Source organism: Colletotrichum phormii (genome assembly GCF_030913505.1).
Source record: "Colletotrichum phormii strain CBS 102054 chromosome Unknown BDP81scaffold_11, whole genome shotgun sequence".
Classification (NCBI taxonomy): domain Eukaryota; kingdom Fungi; phylum Ascomycota; class Sordariomycetes; order Glomerellales; family Glomerellaceae; genus Colletotrichum; species Colletotrichum phormii.
Genome location: NW_026851453.1, coordinates 1,463,836 through 1,480,249, shown reverse-complemented (window position 1 = coordinate 1,480,249; position 16,414 = coordinate 1,463,836). Strand labels below are relative to the sequence as shown.

Below are 16,414 nucleotides of genomic sequence, written 5' to 3'. Positions count from 1 at the left end.
CTGAGTTGATTGCTTTAGCTAGTTGTTAATCTATTGGGTTATTGAGGCTTGAAGTTTGGACTTCGTGGCAGAAGAAAAAGGCAGAAACTAGCTTCTTCGAGGTAATACAAGGCACTGTTCTCAACTAGGGTATAATTCTTAAATATACTCATGTCTCAATCAGACCTTTCCAGCAATACGTGTGATTCGCCGGTGAAGACATGCGTGCCGCTATGCTTAGAACCATTCCCCATCCACCGCACTGTACCCGAAAGACCAAAGACTAAAGTTCCAACTACCTTCCTATGACTGCTGGTAGCACTTTCCAGCCTTCGAGCTGGTGAACGATACTCCACTAGGGTGGTAGTTCTTCCCCCCATTGTAAGAGTCGCACCAGCTCTGCGGTACGTTGTAGCAGTTGAGAGACAGGTCGCCGTAAATGTCAGAGGAGCTGTACACCTGACCCTTTTGGTCGTTTTGGAACGTCCGCTTGGCCCAGGCGTTGAACTGGTCAAAGGCCCCGTCTCCCTTGGCCGAGAGGGTGACCCAGTTGACGGCCATCACTGGGGTGATGAAGGCGAGGAGGGATAACTTGGCCATTGTCTAGTCATGGTTAGTTGAAAGTGTGCGTTGTCTTCAACGAACATAAGGCGAGTCTATCAAAATGACGTACTAGGACTTTTGGTTGTATAACTTGTGTATCGAGCTGTAGTAGGGGGCTTGAATGCGGTATCCGTCAAGATCCCGATGTTCACCAATACGCCCAATCAGAAGCCATATATATACGAATACGACTTCTACTCATTGCATGTGCGCTCCCGGCTTCGGATATCGCGGACTGAACGCACCTCGGGCACGCCTAGTAGCGTTTGGACTCAATAACTCCTAGGAAGTCAAAATAAATGAGTTGCGAGAGTAAGACCCACCTTACACCGGCTTCAACTAGTGCTCTGACAACAGTTGTATTCGCAACTTAGTGATACGAAACCTCGAAAAGACATACTTGGGGCTTCCACATGACCACGTTAGCTAATTGACTATTTCTTCACATCAAAGGGAGTAATTCAACTACACTGTACTCGGGCAAGTTGCCTTCTCTGGAAATACACAAGGTCCAAGTTCGTGAGACTCTGACTCGTGCTAGGTTGAACTTTGACCGGATAGGTCGACCGTGCCAGGCAGAAAATCAACGATTTTCATTTTTTGTCGAATTCCCGTTCCCCCCGGCTTTTAGATGGGTAATCAATCAACCTAATTAGCTGGTCTTGAAAGTATCTCGACTAAAGTGCCGGGACATCTCTGTCCCCTCAGAAATCGGACTATCGGAGGAGTATAGTGCCGACATAGTTGCTCAATTCGGGTCACTTTTCCATGTTCTAGAAGTCTCAAAGCCATTTCCACTTTCAGCCGGTAGCTTTAGTACTAACTTTGTCCGCGGACTATCGTAGTTGTGATGAGCTCTATCTTCCCATGGACATCGTTGTCATGAGACACTCTTGTAAGATTATTGATTTTAGCCGCTCTATCACAATAATAACAACCCAACTGCTCTGGGCTGGGTAGAGTAGGAATACGTCACGAATGGAAATCAATTCATGCTAATATACGACTCCCCATTTCACACAAAACCCTCAAAACTTGGGGTAGCACCAGCAGTCGAAGTTGTTCCCTTGTCCATTTCCAGACCTAGCGTTATGTTTTTAGATAATGTACATGTACTTAAGTCAGGCAGGGAAGGATTAATGACATACTGCAGGCATGCAAACGAGACAGATCCATCGCAATCGGACTTTTGAAGACGTCAGTGACCTTATTGGGACTTGGCTGCCATTACGAGGCGAACTTACATTACAGAAACCAGCGCAGGCATTCTTTTGAGATTCGTATACGCATGACTTAGGCTGCAGTAAAGACTCAAATCAGTACGAGGCCAACAAAAACACGCATAGTGACAATCGTTCTGTCCATACCTCCGACGGTGCGTTGTCATTTGAACAAGTGACTTTGGCAGACGCCAAAGCGGCCAGGAGGGAGACGATGAAGAACTTGAAATGCATGTTGTTATATTGACTACGAATAGGTTTCGATGTGGTGATGTAGAGACTGTTGAACTGATGGAGGAAGCCTTCCCTTTATGTACTTCTAGACTTGTATCCCGTACTCTGCTTTTGTGAAGTCCATGGACCACTCTGGTCGAAAATGCGGAACTACTAGGATACAAAAGTCTAAATACGCGTCTTGTCAAGTCCTCGACATGACTTCGCCGAAAAGATACTCAAACTAGTAGTCGGCTTCTCGCATCGCAGGAATACTTCATCCACTTGCCAACAAACAATTTCTAATTAGCTCTCACAAGAATTTAGTCCGTCGTATTCTCTTTGCGGAAAATGCCTGATAGAGTTCGTGGTAGTAGTGCAGCACGTTTATTACACCTGACTCGCTACTGCTCAGTGCTTAGTATCAACTCATCAAGCTTCTAGAAGTGGAACGTTTTCGGTCTCGGTTTGCCTGAATGGAGACCAGGACTCGCTATATCCAGGGATTTGATTCACACACACACACACACACACACACATATATATATATATATATGTACCTGCAGGTAGGCTGGAGCTTTTGAGGCGTTATCAACGCAAGACTAAAATCAGTTCACCCGCAGAGAGGGTGGGTCTTCTAGTTGATGATTGATGTTCCTGGAGCGAAACAGTCGTGTCAGTCGACAGCAGATCGTGCTCTACATTAACATAGCTAAATATACTTACGAATGAGAGGTTAGTTATTGTTGGTTCACGGGGTCGTATACGACAAATAGTGGTAGCAATTATCACTCGTCTGTTGGTGATCCTATTGCTTGTTCTTCTTGTTGTTCTATCTTACATTGTAGGCAGGAGTCGGTCGAAGTAGGTAGTGACGGCCTGTGTGGTTGCCCCACCTTTATCCGGCCGTGATGACTAAGCCAGTTGTCCCACTTCGCCCAGGGCAGGTGCCAGCCAGCCCATGGTACCTGCCTATTACTCCTTATCAGCCTTTGCTGTTCCAACAGTTATAATCACTGGACAACACAAACGATCGGCGGAGATTGCGAACTTGTAAGTAAATGTTAACTTCCATTCGACTCAAAATCCTTGGTGAAGAAGCTATCAATTGAGCTACTCAAATCATGGCCTTCCTTTCTTGGTTTAAATGAGGTGAACATCCTGCCAACTGTGAAATCTGGCCTCCTGAAAGTCTTTTTACATCAAAGTCAAGGTCATTCCGTCTAGTTGCAGTCGTTGCAGTGCAAAAGGCAGTTCGTCATGCAGCCAGGGCGCTGGAGGGAGGACATGCGATCAGGTCCGCCAAAGTCTTTGAAACATTTGTGTCAGCGCCTTGGAACTTGATCGATTGATGTGAGTCCATGAGCGCGGTGGTGATGCTACTTACTGTCGTGGCAGGTGGAAGTGCACGTCAAACAAGTTCCCTGGTAAGGAGCGGCGCCACTGCATCCGGCCATGACGGAGGGGATGATGGCTGCGGCGATAAGGAGGATGGTCTTTGAGAACTGCATTGTAAAGGATGATTGTGGATTCGTCGAGGGACTGGGTGCCGGTGGATGAGTGCGTTTGGATAGGATGATGTTGCGATTGTAGTCGTTGATGTTGCAATCGAATGCCTCGAACAGGGCGGATATGTCTGCCTTTTATAATGTCCTCAGACCATCAGCAAGTATTGAGTTCTTTTCCCGTAGCCAATCGTCGGATCTAAAGCTGAGTGACAGAACATCCCAGGTTGATTGAGAAAATTGAAGTCCTGTTCCGACGTCACCAATCTCATGTTGGAAGGAGCTTAAACATCGCCTCACTCATGCTCTCGAAGAAGCGTAGCGCTGAAGAGTGTGGATAAGTTACGAAGGAGGCTGATGCAAGCATTTAGAGTTATCAATCTCTCTGCGGGTTAGATGATGTGGAGCCCCGCGCAGCGGCCCGCAATCCTATTCCCTTGTTCCAGCTCCAGGCATCGACATTCTGCCGGCCTCGAATGGCTTGGCTCGCACTCCCTCGCACTCGAGTGACCTAGCGACCCGCTGATATCCGTTGATATCTACTGATACAAGTAGAGTCTAAAGCTCAATCCACGTCTCTGGGGAGTTGGAAGGATTCTGTTACGGAGAAAGTATTGATAATGGTTTCTAAACTTTTGGCTCGAGTCGTATCATTCATGGCATCTAGTGTCTTGGCAGTGAAAGCTCTAGCTGCTTTCATTTAGGAATTATGAGCTACCTTATGAAAAGAAGTACCAAAGGCTGGATGTATCATTTAGCATGATTACATGGCGTGTTCGTAAGGGAATAACCGTTAAAGCCTCCTGTGTTCCCGTCCACTAAATCCAACCTCCCTCAGTGACGTTCATGTCCCTGGTCGGACTTCTCGGCGGTCTTGGAGGTTTGTTAGCGCCCTCTGGAACACCAGAATCACCTCTCGATACCCTATTGGATGGGCCACCGTAATCGTATACAGACGACACAGGAACATTGATGGCTCCAGCATGGAACGGTATCATGCTATCTCTCTTCCTTAGAGGCGTCACGGGTCCTCCAATCGAAGTCTCATGAGCTAGACGCTTCTTCTTCCTGGCTCGGTTCCAGATGAAGACCGTCACACCCAGCAAGATGCCAAGAAAAGCAAGTGCTCCGACGATGGCCCCTGTAATGGCGGCTGGTGAAGCTTCGCCAGAGGAACCGGATGTTTCCGAAGGGATACCGGGTAGCAGAAGACTCGTCTTCGTGGGGATGGTGACCCCAGCTGTGGGGGTAGATACCTCGGCTGTACTTGTCGTCTTGGCGTCGTCACTGGTCCTGGGTGAACCATTTTTCGTGGTGACTGTCAAGGTGCCATCTGGAGGAATGGAGTTTGCCATCAGCGTTCCGATACCGGAAACTGAGCTACATTGTAGGAGTGTGTAAGTCGCCGTGTTGTCGATCGAGTGCCAAGTCCAACAGTCAGTGTTAGGATAGGGCCCACTGTCCGTTGTTAGTCGTTTCTATGGATTATCACTGGGAAAACTTTTTGTCAGATCGACTTACCAGCAGAGCTGACCGGGCTCGCATCCCCTCTTGGCTTTCGCTGTCTGCACGCATGTCGTGGGTATGGGATTGCCGCAGCCCATGTAGGACCCGGAGGAGATGCAGTCTGTGGGTGGGTTGACACAAGCATATGGGATGGGTTCTTGTGGGAACCTGTAAGCTTGTGAGCCTATGCCATTCTTCTTGTTTGCTTTCTTGCATAACGTGGGAGAGGGGGTTCCTTACCCGAGGATATTGGTTGCGAGCGGTATCCAACCACATATCTCATTCGCTGCCGCAACGATATTCTGGGATGCCATCGCTGCCATCTTCGCGAATTCGTGACTGAGGCAGAAGTCAGTTTTGCATTGGGGAGAGGCAGTGACGAGAAATCAAGGAGGAAACAGGAGCATCTCATGACAGCCGTTTTGTAGTTAGGGACAAGTTTGATATGATTCACCGTTCAAGGCGACCTCGATCGAGGAGGATTTCAAGCAGTTGTGACTCCAGCGATTCACTCAGGGGTGAGATTTGGCGAGGGATATCAGATGAAAGACCAACATGTTTGATCAAGCTCAAAAAGCTCAATTATGAGCAAGAAATATTACCAAGCCTATGTGCCCGACTTCCCGATACTCTCAGTCGAATGACAATAGTATGGTGCAGAGTCGGCGGTACCAGAGCCTCCAATCCCATGGGTATACCATAACCAATATCCATCGTTACCAAAAACAAAACCACGCCGCAGCCTTATCAGCCCTCATCGCGTATCCGTACATAAACAGCATCGGAATGCCGTAGCTCAAGCTTGCTGCGGCGGCATGTGCATGCCCTCCTTCTGCGGCTGGTACCCCTGGACGATAGGACCCGTTGACAAACGCGCCTGGACCTCCTTATCCTGCTGGATGAGCGCGCAGCAACCGCACCAATAACTCACGCAGCAATCGGAGCTGCCGGAGCCCTTGATGCCGAAGCGCTCGCGGATCTCGGCGCGCTTCATCATGGCGTAGATCCAGCCGCAGCCGGTAAACCAGCTGATGCCGCACATGAGCAGGCAGTCTGTGTTGATGGCCTCGTACGTCTGCATCGTGGGATCGCGCATGCGCTCAGAAGTCTTCCCGAGGACTGTTGGGTGTTGCGTATTAGTCGGGGCTCTTGGGGGTAGAAAGTTCAGGGAGAGACCTACGCAAGCACGGGAGACAGGTTCCGACGATGCAGGTATCGCAAGGACCGCAGTCCATAAGGCTCGATTGCCATTCTTGGGTCTGGACGTTGGCGCCTTGAACGTATTCTTGCTGCATTGCCTGCTGGTGCTGGGGGTGGGGCTGGTGCTGGAGCTGCTGTTGTTGAGGTTGCTGTTGCTCGTAGTACTGCTGCTGTTGCTGCTGCGGTTGCATCTGAGGCTGCATCTGGGGCTGCTGGTACTCCGCCTTGGGTTGCTGTGAGTAGTCCATGATGATAGGGTGCGTTGCTAGATGCTGGAGAGAAACGGTGTCGAAGATGATTGTGGCCGTAGGAGGTTCTAGAAGCAGAGAAAAGACGAAAAGAGCGTCGGGGAACCAGACAAGGAGGGTGAGGGATGCCGTGGTCTGATATACAATGTATGGGCTTCATGTAAGACAAGACACGAACAACGCTTCGACAAACGGGCTGACGGCTGAAGGACTTAATACGGGCTGGACGAATGCAGACGGCCGATCACATCTCAAGAGTGGCCGGATATGGTTTAATGGGTGAGCCCAAGTAGCATAAGTCGCCCAGTGGTAACACAAAAACAGTGCCTTATCTCGTAGCTGAAAAGATCAAAAACAAGCTTCACCACAAATTACCTCGTCCCCAGTCCACGCGCGCTAGCGTAGGCTGCTGCTAGACAACGCCAATAGGCGTTTTTGATGACTTTGAGACAGGGTCGTGCTTCTCGCTTGGGGAATGAGGCTTTGCTCATGTCAAGCCTTTTCTCCGGTTCTCTTACCATTCCTTCGGCAGGCCCATGTAGGTCGTAGCCTTGGTAGCCTTTTGGACGGAGGGATGAATATCCCCACAACTCACTCACTTACCTGTCGGTTGGTTGCCTGAATCCTGTGCGTCCGAGCCAAAGCAAAAACAACTCTGAAGCCGAGGAGCGCCGGCGTTAGAAGAATATGTCAGACCATGATCCGTGAATCCATTACTCACTCGGCATGCCCTTCGTCCTCTCGTTTCCCCTTGTGGCTTGCTGGTCGAAGCGGTGATTGGAGACTTGGCTAACGGAGGCAGCAACTGGCTCATGCACCACGGCGGGGACGCTAGACCCGACGATGCTGGATGGCGTCCTAGGGCTGAGCTTGGCAGGCAAGGGGTGAGGAGGGGGATTTCGCGAGGCAGATTGAGGGCTGTGTTTGGCATTTCTTCTCATGTAAGGGGTACTCACTTCGCATTTTGTCTTTTTTGTGAGATTGAGAGCCGCTGAATGTCAGCACATGATGAGGAAGCGTGTGAGTGTGTAATGCGAGAGAATCGGCCATTGATCGCAGTGCATGTGGTCTAAACGCTTTGCTTCCTCCCTCCAAGTTGGGAAGAAATGCCTGCCGGGAAGGGGTCGGGCCTCACTCCGTCGTGTCTCCAATGAACGGGGCTCTGGACGATCAGAAGATGGGGCCAACAGTGATCGTCAAGACTAACGTAGGCAGACATAGATTTGAGTTCAACTGGAACCGTGGTGTTCAACATGAGTCGTGGAGAAATGAGCGTGAAAAGAAGCGTGAGTGAGTTGTTCATGGCTCAGCTCAGCTCAGCTCAGCTCACTGCCACTCGAATCCAATAGCTGCGACGATTCCGACGAATGGGTGGAAACGGTTCCCGATTTTAGGTTAGGATTTCCAGGCTGTCCCTACAGCGGTCCCCTTTTTCACGCCCCTTGCAAGTTCTTGTGGTTACACTCTCTCACCCCTGTCATCCCATCTCATCTTACCATTGCGGTGTCTCTCAGGTTTGAAGGGTCCCCAGGAAAGAGGTGAGACTTCAGATGCGGCTTTGTCAAACGGGCTCCAGCTCTAATTATGGTCTGTCATTTTCCCCGGCCTCACTTGCTTCGCTGTAGTCATAAGCTGTCTGTGAGAGTTGAGAATAATTGGTTCTCAACATCAGTACGAATAAATCGTGGAAAAGTAAACCGCCCAATACCCTGGGCATGGTCTCCTGGGGCCCTCTCTTTGCAAGCCATCGCCGAAGATGCACGGTACCTTAAATCGGAGCAATCTGAGGCGTATCAACTCAAGATATCCGTATACATCACGCCTCATTATCTACCGCGCCACCCTCGTCCAGATCCTCCCTTCCCTCATCCTTCCTCTTATCACGAACCCTCTTGCTCATGATGACATAATCCGGCACAAACACCTTGCCAAACCTCAACTTCCTCTCCACGGGTGACAGCGCATCAATCTCAAAACCAAGCTTCTCATAAACCGCGCGCGCATCCGCGTTGGCGATGAAGCAAGTCAGCATCACTTTTTCGATGATGGAAATGCTCTCGGCCACTTTGGCGAGGTAATCCATGAGTGTACGGCCCATGCCGGTGCTTTGTCGCGGTCAGTACTTTCGAGCATCTCGCATCTCGACTTCTAAGGCTAGAGCTTTTGAGCAGGAATGAGACCTGTAGATGCGGGCTACCGGGCTGAGATCCGGAGTCCCTCATCGCCCCAGGGTGGTGCTGACGGCGCACTGGGCTCAGCCCACCGGCTGCCGGTCCCCGCCCCGGATACCCTCATCCGGACTCATCCTTCGAGCAGGAACACACATAAGAAACTCTCAAAACTCACCCTCGTAATTCCTCCAGGAGATGGATCTCATAGCAGTACACCACAGCCTCACCCTCTTCAAAGGTGGGCATCAGGCTCGTGAATCCGCAAATTTTGTCATCCGCAACCTCGCCACCCTCTTCACCCTCGTCCTTACCAGCAGCGGATGATTCAGGCACCGACACATCTGACTTTTTCACGAGGACGTATCGCAGTCCTTCGCTTTTCATCTCCTTCATCTTGTGGCTAGGCCTCCACCCGTCTTTTGAAGCGCGATAATCTGCTCCACTTGTGTAGTCGATGAGGTCGAAACACGCTTGCAACTCACCCTGTGAGAGCTGCGACGGGGACTTGAGTGAGAGGGTGTACGATGTACCGCTTTTGGGATGCGTCCATTTCGTCCACTCGGGGCTAGTATTGTATCATAGTGTGAGATGATAGTGCACTTGTGATCTACGGCGGCGCTTGGGTCAAGGCGAGTGGCGACATGATGCCGGGAGTGAGACGAACCTGGCCTGGAGATGGTCCCTCACAAAATCGGCGTCGGATTTGCGGTTCGCTGCCTCGATGGGGTTGGTGGGCGCTCTACGGCGTTTGCGGGGAGGTGCCATTCTTCAGTCAGAGACGGGAAGATATCTCAGCCGGGTCGCTCGTCTACAAGGTAAAGCGAAGAGAAAAAGACAAGCTTTGCATCGGATTCTATAAGGATCAAGAGAAGTTGGGAGAGGCCGAGGATGTGAACTTGGTGTACCTTAAGGTAAATAGACAACCTAGTTCCACACTGGGCAACCCTCTTTCACCGAACTGAAAGTTGTCGCTGTAGCAGACATAGACCCTTGCTGAGCCGGGCGCTGGCGACAAGTCCCGAAGTTTCCCCGTCTTGACCTCATCCACTCCAAAAAGTTTCCACACCTCACCCCGGGCCACCAATTGGCTTTGAAAGCATGAAAGCGCAGCACTTTCATTTGATATAGGTGAGAAACATCAGAGTCCAGTTGAGACGAAACTCGACAATCTCACAGTTGACTTGCAGATGTAGTCGGATCCTCCCATTACTTGGCCCTAATGCCCTTCAAAACTCCCCTGTGGTCCATTGTCCGCAGCTACTCTACCCGGCCGGCCAAGTCGCGGCTCGGGAAGAAGGCCTTGAGTCTGGATCATGTAAGAAACTGCCCCTGTCTCTCATACTCTCTCGTCGTGTCTCTCCTTCAGCTGTTTACATGAGAATGGCGCTCAAGCACCTGGATAAATAATGGTGTAAATTGCGTATATGCATGCTCACACTTTCTGCAGTTCCTCCAGAGATCCCGCGTCCTATCCCTCTACCGCGAAATCATCCGCGGCACACGCCGCATCGCGGATCCAAACACCCGCGTCGAGTCGAGACGATACGCCCGCGATGAGTTTGAGCGTCACCGAGATGTGACGGATCTCGTAAGCTCCCACCTTTCCTCACACATCTCACTTCTCATCAATCACGGCTGACAACACATCATCTAGGGACACATTCGCTATCTCATTTCAACAGGCAAGACGGAGTGGCAAGGCATGGAGCGATACGTTGACGGAATGTAAACTCTCATCATTGTAAAACCAAAATAGAATCTCTGTATAATACACACCACAAGGTCTAATCCTCGCTTCGATTTGCTTCTACAGCTGCAAGGTGCCTGTGATGAGGGGGATCTTTCTAAAACTCCAGTGGGATTGGCATGGCTTCCCATGGTTCGTCTCCCGACTTTGTCTACAGTCGCGACATTGCTCACGTACCGTCGCCCACTGCCCAACGGCACCTCTCTCCCTCCTCTCTATATGGTACAAGGTTTTTCATAAACTCGACTCTGTTGATAGCATCCTCTCTAACCCAATGACCGGAGAATCTCTCAAGATTGACGTTGCTTGTGTCTGGGGTTCGCCTTACAGATGACGTACAGGTATCCGTTGTGTCTCTTGCCCGCCTTGCGTCTGACAATCTGTCGCATGATGTTAGCAAAAAAGCCCATAATAGCCTCTCCATCACAGCTCCAATTCCTCTCCCCTCGTCCATTCCAAACATCCTCAACTACGCTTCCCCCAGATCATCCTAACCCGGCCTAACCCATGTGCCTTCGCAAAAACCAAAGGGAAAAAGCTCACCTTGCAGTGCTCACACCTCTTCTTGACGGAGCTGTGCACCTTCATCCCCCTCGTCTGCTGCACCACGGCATTCACCACGCCCGAGGCGCTCTTTCCAACCTGCGCGAGCATCGACTCGCTCTTTTGCGCCGGCTGCTTCGTCAGGATCGCCGTCGAGAGGGCGCGCGTCGCGGTGGCTGTAGCCGTGGTGCCGGCGAAGCGGGGGATCGTTGCGCGGGCGGTGCTAAGGGTCAGGGCCCGGAGGGAGACGGCGAGGGTAGAAGCCATCGTGTAGTCTTTTCTCGAATTTCCTGGTCGGTGTTTGTCGGGTGGATTGTGGAGGGGAAAGGTCGGACAGGGCGACAGTCGAAGCTTAGAGCTTGGGTCCTTGAAGATCGAGCAATTCGAAGGACGTCAATCGTCGAACGGGAGCTATCCGGAGCTGCGGGGGCCGTGGTTCGTGGTGAGGCGTGGAGCTTCGCAATGCCGACTGCTCTGGTGGTGAAGGGGGCCTGGATGGCCTCAGTTGGAGCATTTTCGACGGCTTGGCATTCATCACGTGGTGCTGCTGTCCGTGCACTTATCGGAGCGACAACTAGGTCTTATCGCCTTGCTGCGGTATCGGACGAAAAGGTCCCTACCGACGATGGGATGATTTTAGAATTATGCTGCGCAGTAAATCACAGTCGAATGGAGGAAAAGAATGTTGTTCGTGTAAATGACTTTTTCTAATTGAGTATGAATGATCTATCTACAGGAAATAGTGAAAGGTTGCGAGGCTTTTCTCTTCCCCAAGTTGCACCAGAATGCGTGATATTTCCCAACGTTCCGTTTTCTGTTACCCAAATGTTCGCAAAAACTCCCAGCGCCGTACGAAGATCAACCGAGTATCTGGATTCTCCAAGACCACCTGCTCTAACTACGGAGGAAAGTCTTGAAGACGGCTGACTGGGTGCAGTCCTCCCAAGGATATCCGATTTCGGTCAAGAACTTCTCCAACTGATCGACCTCGTTGTCGGGGCACAGAATGCCTGCTAGGATCTTACCCGTGTCGCCGCCGTAGTTACGGTAGTTGAACAGACTAATGTTGAACTTGGGGCGCAGCGTCATGAGGAACTTCTCCAAAGCGCCGGGCCGCTCAGGGAAGTTGAACATGTACAAACGCTCGTTGGGCACATTAGAGCGGCCGCCGACGAGGTACCGGATGTGGCTCTTGGCGAGCTCGTCGCCGGAGAGATCCGTCACCGACATGTCGTGCGACCTGATGCGCTCTAGGAGCATCTGCAGCTCCTGCGTTCTTTGCGACGCCGGGGCCGTCAATGAGATACCGATGAGAACGTTGGCGACTTCGTCAGTAGCGTAGCGGTAAGAGAACTCGGTGACGGAGTGGGGCATGATGCTGGTAATGAGGTTGGAGAAGGCACCGGGCTTCTCGGGGATGCTGACCGCCAGCAGAGCTTCCTTGCCCTCGCCGAGGGTGGCGCGCTCAGCGACGAAGCGCAGCCTGTCAAAGTTCATGTTAGCGCCAGAGGTGACGGCCACCATGGTCTTGCGGCGGTCGCTCGGGTTCTGAGCGACGTATTTCTTGAGACCGGCGATGGAGAGGGCGCCGGCGGGCTCGAGACCGGCGCGGGTGTCGTCGTACATGTCCTTGATGGCCGCGCATACCTCGTCGGTGGTGACCTGGATGACCTCGTCCACAACGTCCTTGCAGAGGCGGAACGTCTCCTCGCCGACAGTCTTGACAGCGGCGCCGTCCGCAAAGAGGCCGACGTTGTCCAACACCACTCGCTCTCCCTTGGCCAAGGACTGGACCAGCGCATTGGCGTCGTAGGTCTCGACACCAATGATCTTGACATGGGGCGCCATGCGCCTCACGTAGACACCAATGCCAGAGATGAGACCACCGCCTCCGACACAGCAGAAGATGGCATCTAGCTTGGCCATGTTGATTTGGCCAAACAACTCCATACCAATGGTTCCCTGGCCCGCAATGACGTACGGGTCGTCAAACGGCGGGATGTTGATCAGACCGTCCTGCGCCGCTCTCCGGCCGCACTCCTCCTTGGCGGCATCGAAATCGGCACCGTGCAAGACGACGTGTCCGCCGAGACGCGCGACATTGAGATGCTTGATACTAGGTGTGGCTTCGGGCATGACAATGGTGGCGGGGATCTTGAGCTTGCGGGCCGAGTAGGCGACGCCCTGAGCGTGGTTACCGGCGGAGCAGCAGACGACGCCCTTCCAGCTAACGGCGGGGTCGAGGTGGGCCATCTTGTTGTAGGCGCCGCGCAGCTTGAAGCTGAAGACGGGCTGCTGGTCCTCGCGCTTGAGGAGGACATTGCACTCGAGTCGGTTGCTAAGGTTTACGGCGGGTTGGAGCGGTGTGATCTTGCAGGCTTCGTAGACGCGGGATGTTGCGGCGGCGATCATTCGGAGGTACTAGAGGCGCACAAAGTTTAGCGGGGGTCCCAATTGAGCCATTGAGATTGGCATTGGCGATTGATCTTACGTCTGGGTGGCCATCGGGCAGCAGAAAGTCCTCGGGAACAACCCCCTTGATGCGGTTCCTTCTTTCCTCTGGCGGCGTGGACGGATTGGCGCTGTACTCGGTCAAGGACATGCCTGCGGGCTGCGGTGTTCTTGGGCGCGGCGGGTGGTCGCCATTGACGCCATTGAGGGTTCCGTTGGTCATGACGGCAACGACGGGAGGCTCTGCGTTCTCTGACATTGTCATGATGTCTTGCGGGAAAGGTGTTTGGGAGAAGAAGAGGAGTCACTTAGCTCGGGACAGAGGTAGAGGAACTGTCCAAGAAAGAGTCACGAACGGCGGACCCAATGGACCAGACCGGCCTGAATTAAACTGGAAATTTGTTCATAGTGGGGCAGATATCGGAGCGCAAGTCGGGCTCGCGGGGTAGAACATCAGACGGTTTTCTTGCGGTGTGTTGGCCAGCGCTGCCATCCACGCCCTGTCAGCAGCATCTCTGGCGCTGGGGATTGGCTACAGTACCCATGTACCTGCTGTAGCGTCAGCAAGGGCGTCGCGCTCCCCTGCCGTCAGTGTCCGTCACTCTGGGAATCGAGGGCGACATCGCTGACACTGCAGACCGGGGTATCTTATCGGACATGGACTGTGCGTTATACTATCTTATCTGACAGGTTTCCGATAAGTCATGCTGATAAGAATCCGAGGGGGTACTGCCCGTGAATATGTATGGCTGGAGCGAGCAAGCAAAGCCACACGGCGCCGGTCGGGATTTGCCGCAAAGCTGCTCAAGGGTCGAGCTCTGGGCGCCGTGCAGCCAGTCCCCGAAAGCTAGGAGGGTCTCGGAGTCCATTTCATCATCGAATTCGCCGACCACTGCACTTTGGGGGATAATCGCACGACTAATTCCCAACTCCGCGATTGCGACTTCTTCAACCACTACAACACCAACTGCCAACCGCCACAATGCCCGGCCCAGACGGAAAGCCCTCGCTGCTCGATCAGCCTATGCCATCGTCTTTTGACGAGAACAAGTAAGTCAGCCTCCACCTTCGGGCTCTGCGGGAGCTGCACATCACCAAAGCCCAGGATTTGGAGGTTTGCTAACCCACGCACGCGACCCGCAGCGAATTCTACGATGAGCGCGTTCTTCACAAGGCATTCCGCAAGCTCAGGGAGGAGCCTCTGATTCCCCTCGGTAAGCAGCTGCTCTCCCCCATCCCGAGACCTATAGCATCCAACCCGTTCTAACCCAGTGTCGCAACCACAGGATGTGGTCTGACCGTCTTCGCCTTCGTCAACGCATGGCGTGCCACCCGCCGCGGCGACGCCAAGCAAGCCAACAGGATGTTCCGGGCCCGTGTCGCCGCCCAGGGCTTTACTGTCTTCGCCATGGTCGCCGGCAGCATGTACTACAACAAGGACCGCGAACGCACCGCCGAGCTGCGCAAGATCAAGGAGGCCAAGGACGCCGAGGAGCAGCGCCAGCGCTGGATCCGCGAGCTCGAGGCCCGCGACGAGGAGGAGAAGGCGCTCAAGGCTAGGATGCTGCAGAGGAGGGCGAACCTCGAGGCCAAGAATGCCGGCGGCGATGCGTCGGCTGACGGTGAGCAGGCCAAGACCGGAGGCGTCATCGGCGCGCTGGGCTTGTCGGCGTGGAAGAAGCCAGAGGAGGGCGAGGCTGCTGCGGCGGCTGAGAAGCCGATCGAGGAGAAGCCACAGAAGAAGGAGAACCCCAAGAGCTCGCTTGGTGCCATTGGCGAAATTTACGGCAGAAAGCTGTCGCCGTCATCCGAGGGGTCGTCAGAAGAACCCAAGAAATGAGGTTAAGTGGAGAAAGATTAGCACTCTGATTTGTATCACATCACGGCTACATTGTACAGTACTGGCATTGGCATCGACGTCTAGGACGGACACATTGTCTCATTGAAGACTCCGCTCCGTCGTATATAAAATCGGGGGCAGCTGGCGGCGCATCTGGGTTGAATTGAATGGTTATCTAATATCTTGACAGAAGCAGGAGATGAGATCACCCTTGGCAGATCTGACTTGTCACTTGGCAGGCGAATTTTCGTATAGCCTCAGACACAAGCGGCATGAATCGGCACGCATGTCGCAAATGACTGAGCCATACGGAGCACTCCGGGGGTTTACGCTTGACTCCGTCCAAGCCCCATGATGGGTTCTACAGTGACCCGGCGTGGACGGCATGGCCGTAATGCGGGAACAGCGGAACCTAGTTTGCTTAGTTTTGTATTTACAACCCAGTGGTATGGTTTGCCGTTGGTGTGGGTATGGTGTTGCATGACTCTGTGCAGTTGTGGATGGTATGGGAACCTGGGTATATCTGGACTAAAGATCAGTATTTCGTCAAAGGGCTAAACTCTGATAAACTTTCCAATGCTATTTGAACATCCCCTACAACACTCAATTGTCTAGATAGCCACAGCACAATATTGTGAGGATGGTATCTTAAGGGGTAGTTTTGGGAGGTCCCCTACTTAAGATGGTCTGAATCTCTTTTAACGACATCGGAGAGAACAAATACTCTTCAGTCTGCTAGCAATACCTCCATATGCACGACCTTCCAACTATCCACCATATACACTGTCAAGTGAGTTGCAGCTTGCAATCGGCTTCACCATAGGAAGCATTAACATCAAATTCGCAGCATAAAGGCCACCACGATCCTCGTCGCCACTCTGGCATCCCTCTCATGGACCGTACAAGGATGCGCCAACTACAAGTTCTGTCATTGCTACGATGACAACGGCATGCCCAATGACTTGGCAACCAACATTATGTGCCCCGGCAATCTGGAGTCAAGGACGGAGTTCGGCGTCACATTTAAGGAGTGCCACTACTACAAGAACTATTTCTTCCTCTATAGTGCTTTGGATAACTGCGACCTCAGGCGTCGGTGCAAGGCCGCCGGCGCGACTGGGGCGGACTCGAGTTGCAGAAGCAAGGTTGAATAGGTGAATCAGGGAGAACCTATTAGGGGTAGATGTC

The 16,414-nt window shown here is 52.5% G+C and overlaps 10 protein-coding genes across 10 annotated transcripts; 3 read left to right on the top strand and 7 right to left on the bottom strand.

Annotated features, from left to right (window-relative positions):
- Positions 1 to 282: 282 nt before the first annotated feature.
- Positions 283 to 2,036, bottom strand: BDP81DRAFT_394973 (uncharacterized protein; the record flags this gene model as incomplete). Its single annotated transcript, XM_060588021.1, has 2 exons — positions 283 to 582; positions 1,950 to 2,036. 2 exons carry the CDS (start codon positions 2,034 to 2,036, stop codon positions 283 to 285), a joined length of 387 nt encoding a protein of 128 aa, XP_060444975.1.
- A 1,202-nt stretch (positions 2,037 to 3,238) lies between these two features.
- On the bottom strand, positions 3,239 to 3,526 carry BDP81DRAFT_394972 (uncharacterized protein; the record flags this gene model as incomplete). The annotated part of the gene is made up of 2 exons (XM_060588020.1): positions 3,239 to 3,324; positions 3,403 to 3,526. The coding sequence occupies 2 exons, from the start codon at positions 3,524 to 3,526 to the stop codon at positions 3,239 to 3,241; spliced, it is 210 nt and encodes a 69-aa protein (XP_060444974.1).
- An 812-nt stretch (positions 3,527 to 4,338) lies between these two features.
- On the bottom strand, positions 4,339 to 5,349 carry BDP81DRAFT_450263 (uncharacterized protein; the record flags this gene model as incomplete). Its single annotated transcript, XM_060592504.1, has 3 exons — positions 4,339 to 4,978; positions 5,042 to 5,194; positions 5,267 to 5,349. The coding sequence occupies 3 exons, from the start codon at positions 5,347 to 5,349 to the stop codon at positions 4,339 to 4,341; spliced, it is 876 nt and encodes a 291-aa protein (XP_060444973.1).
- Positions 5,350 to 5,822: 473 nt separating this feature from the next.
- BDP81DRAFT_320832 (PLAC8 family protein) lies at positions 5,823 to 6,321 on the bottom strand (the record flags this gene model as incomplete). Its single annotated transcript, XM_060584557.1, has 2 exons — positions 5,823 to 6,145; positions 6,207 to 6,321. The coding sequence occupies 2 exons, from the start codon at positions 6,319 to 6,321 to the stop codon at positions 5,823 to 5,825; spliced, it is 438 nt and encodes a 145-aa protein (XP_060444972.1).
- Positions 6,322 to 8,033: 1,712 nt separating this feature from the next.
- Positions 8,034 to 9,649, bottom strand: BDP81DRAFT_429562 (acetyltransferase). The gene is made up of 3 exons (XM_060590524.1): positions 9,310 to 9,649; positions 8,821 to 9,210; positions 8,034 to 8,579 (listed from the first exon to the last, which is right to left on the bottom strand). The coding sequence occupies exons 1-3, from the start codon at positions 9,408 to 9,410 to the stop codon at positions 8,291 to 8,293; spliced, it is 780 nt and encodes a 259-aa protein (XP_060444971.1). The 5' UTR covers positions 9,411 to 9,649; the 3' UTR covers positions 8,034 to 8,290.
- Positions 9,650 to 9,864: 215 nt separating this feature from the next.
- BDP81DRAFT_320872 (complex 1 protein) lies at positions 9,865 to 10,374 on the top strand (the record flags this gene model as incomplete). Its single annotated transcript, XM_060584560.1, has 3 exons — positions 9,865 to 9,960; positions 10,093 to 10,233; positions 10,300 to 10,374. The coding sequence occupies 3 exons, from the start codon at positions 9,865 to 9,867 to the stop codon at positions 10,372 to 10,374; spliced, it is 312 nt and encodes a 103-aa protein (XP_060444970.1).
- Positions 10,375 to 10,682: 308 nt separating this feature from the next.
- On the bottom strand, positions 10,683 to 11,202 carry BDP81DRAFT_320319 (ribosomal protein L36; the record flags this gene model as incomplete). Its single annotated transcript, XM_060584516.1, has 2 exons — positions 10,683 to 10,772; positions 10,936 to 11,202. The coding sequence occupies 2 exons, from the start codon at positions 11,200 to 11,202 to the stop codon at positions 10,683 to 10,685; spliced, it is 357 nt and encodes a 118-aa protein (XP_060444969.1).
- A 627-nt stretch (positions 11,203 to 11,829) lies between these two features.
- BDP81DRAFT_320679 (threonine ammonia-lyase) lies at positions 11,830 to 13,645 on the bottom strand (the record flags this gene model as incomplete). Its single annotated transcript, XM_060584539.1, has 2 exons — positions 11,830 to 13,356; positions 13,427 to 13,645. The coding sequence occupies 2 exons, from the start codon at positions 13,643 to 13,645 to the stop codon at positions 11,830 to 11,832; spliced, it is 1,746 nt and encodes a 581-aa protein (XP_060444968.1).
- A 723-nt stretch (positions 13,646 to 14,368) lies between these two features.
- On the top strand, positions 14,369 to 15,226 carry BDP81DRAFT_450257 (hypoxia induced protein conserved region-domain-containing protein; the record flags this gene model as incomplete). The annotated part of the gene is made up of 3 exons (XM_060592503.1): positions 14,369 to 14,436; positions 14,530 to 14,600; positions 14,673 to 15,226. The coding sequence occupies 3 exons, from the start codon at positions 14,369 to 14,371 to the stop codon at positions 15,224 to 15,226; spliced, it is 693 nt and encodes a 230-aa protein (XP_060444967.1).
- Positions 15,227 to 16,104: 878 nt separating this feature from the next.
- On the top strand, positions 16,105 to 16,380 carry BDP81DRAFT_321170 (uncharacterized protein; the record flags this gene model as incomplete). Its single annotated transcript, XM_060584588.1, has 1 exon — positions 16,105 to 16,380. A coding segment is annotated over one exon (276 nt), but the record flags the coding sequence as incomplete, so codon positions are not given.
- Positions 16,381 to 16,414: the final 34 nt, after the last annotated feature.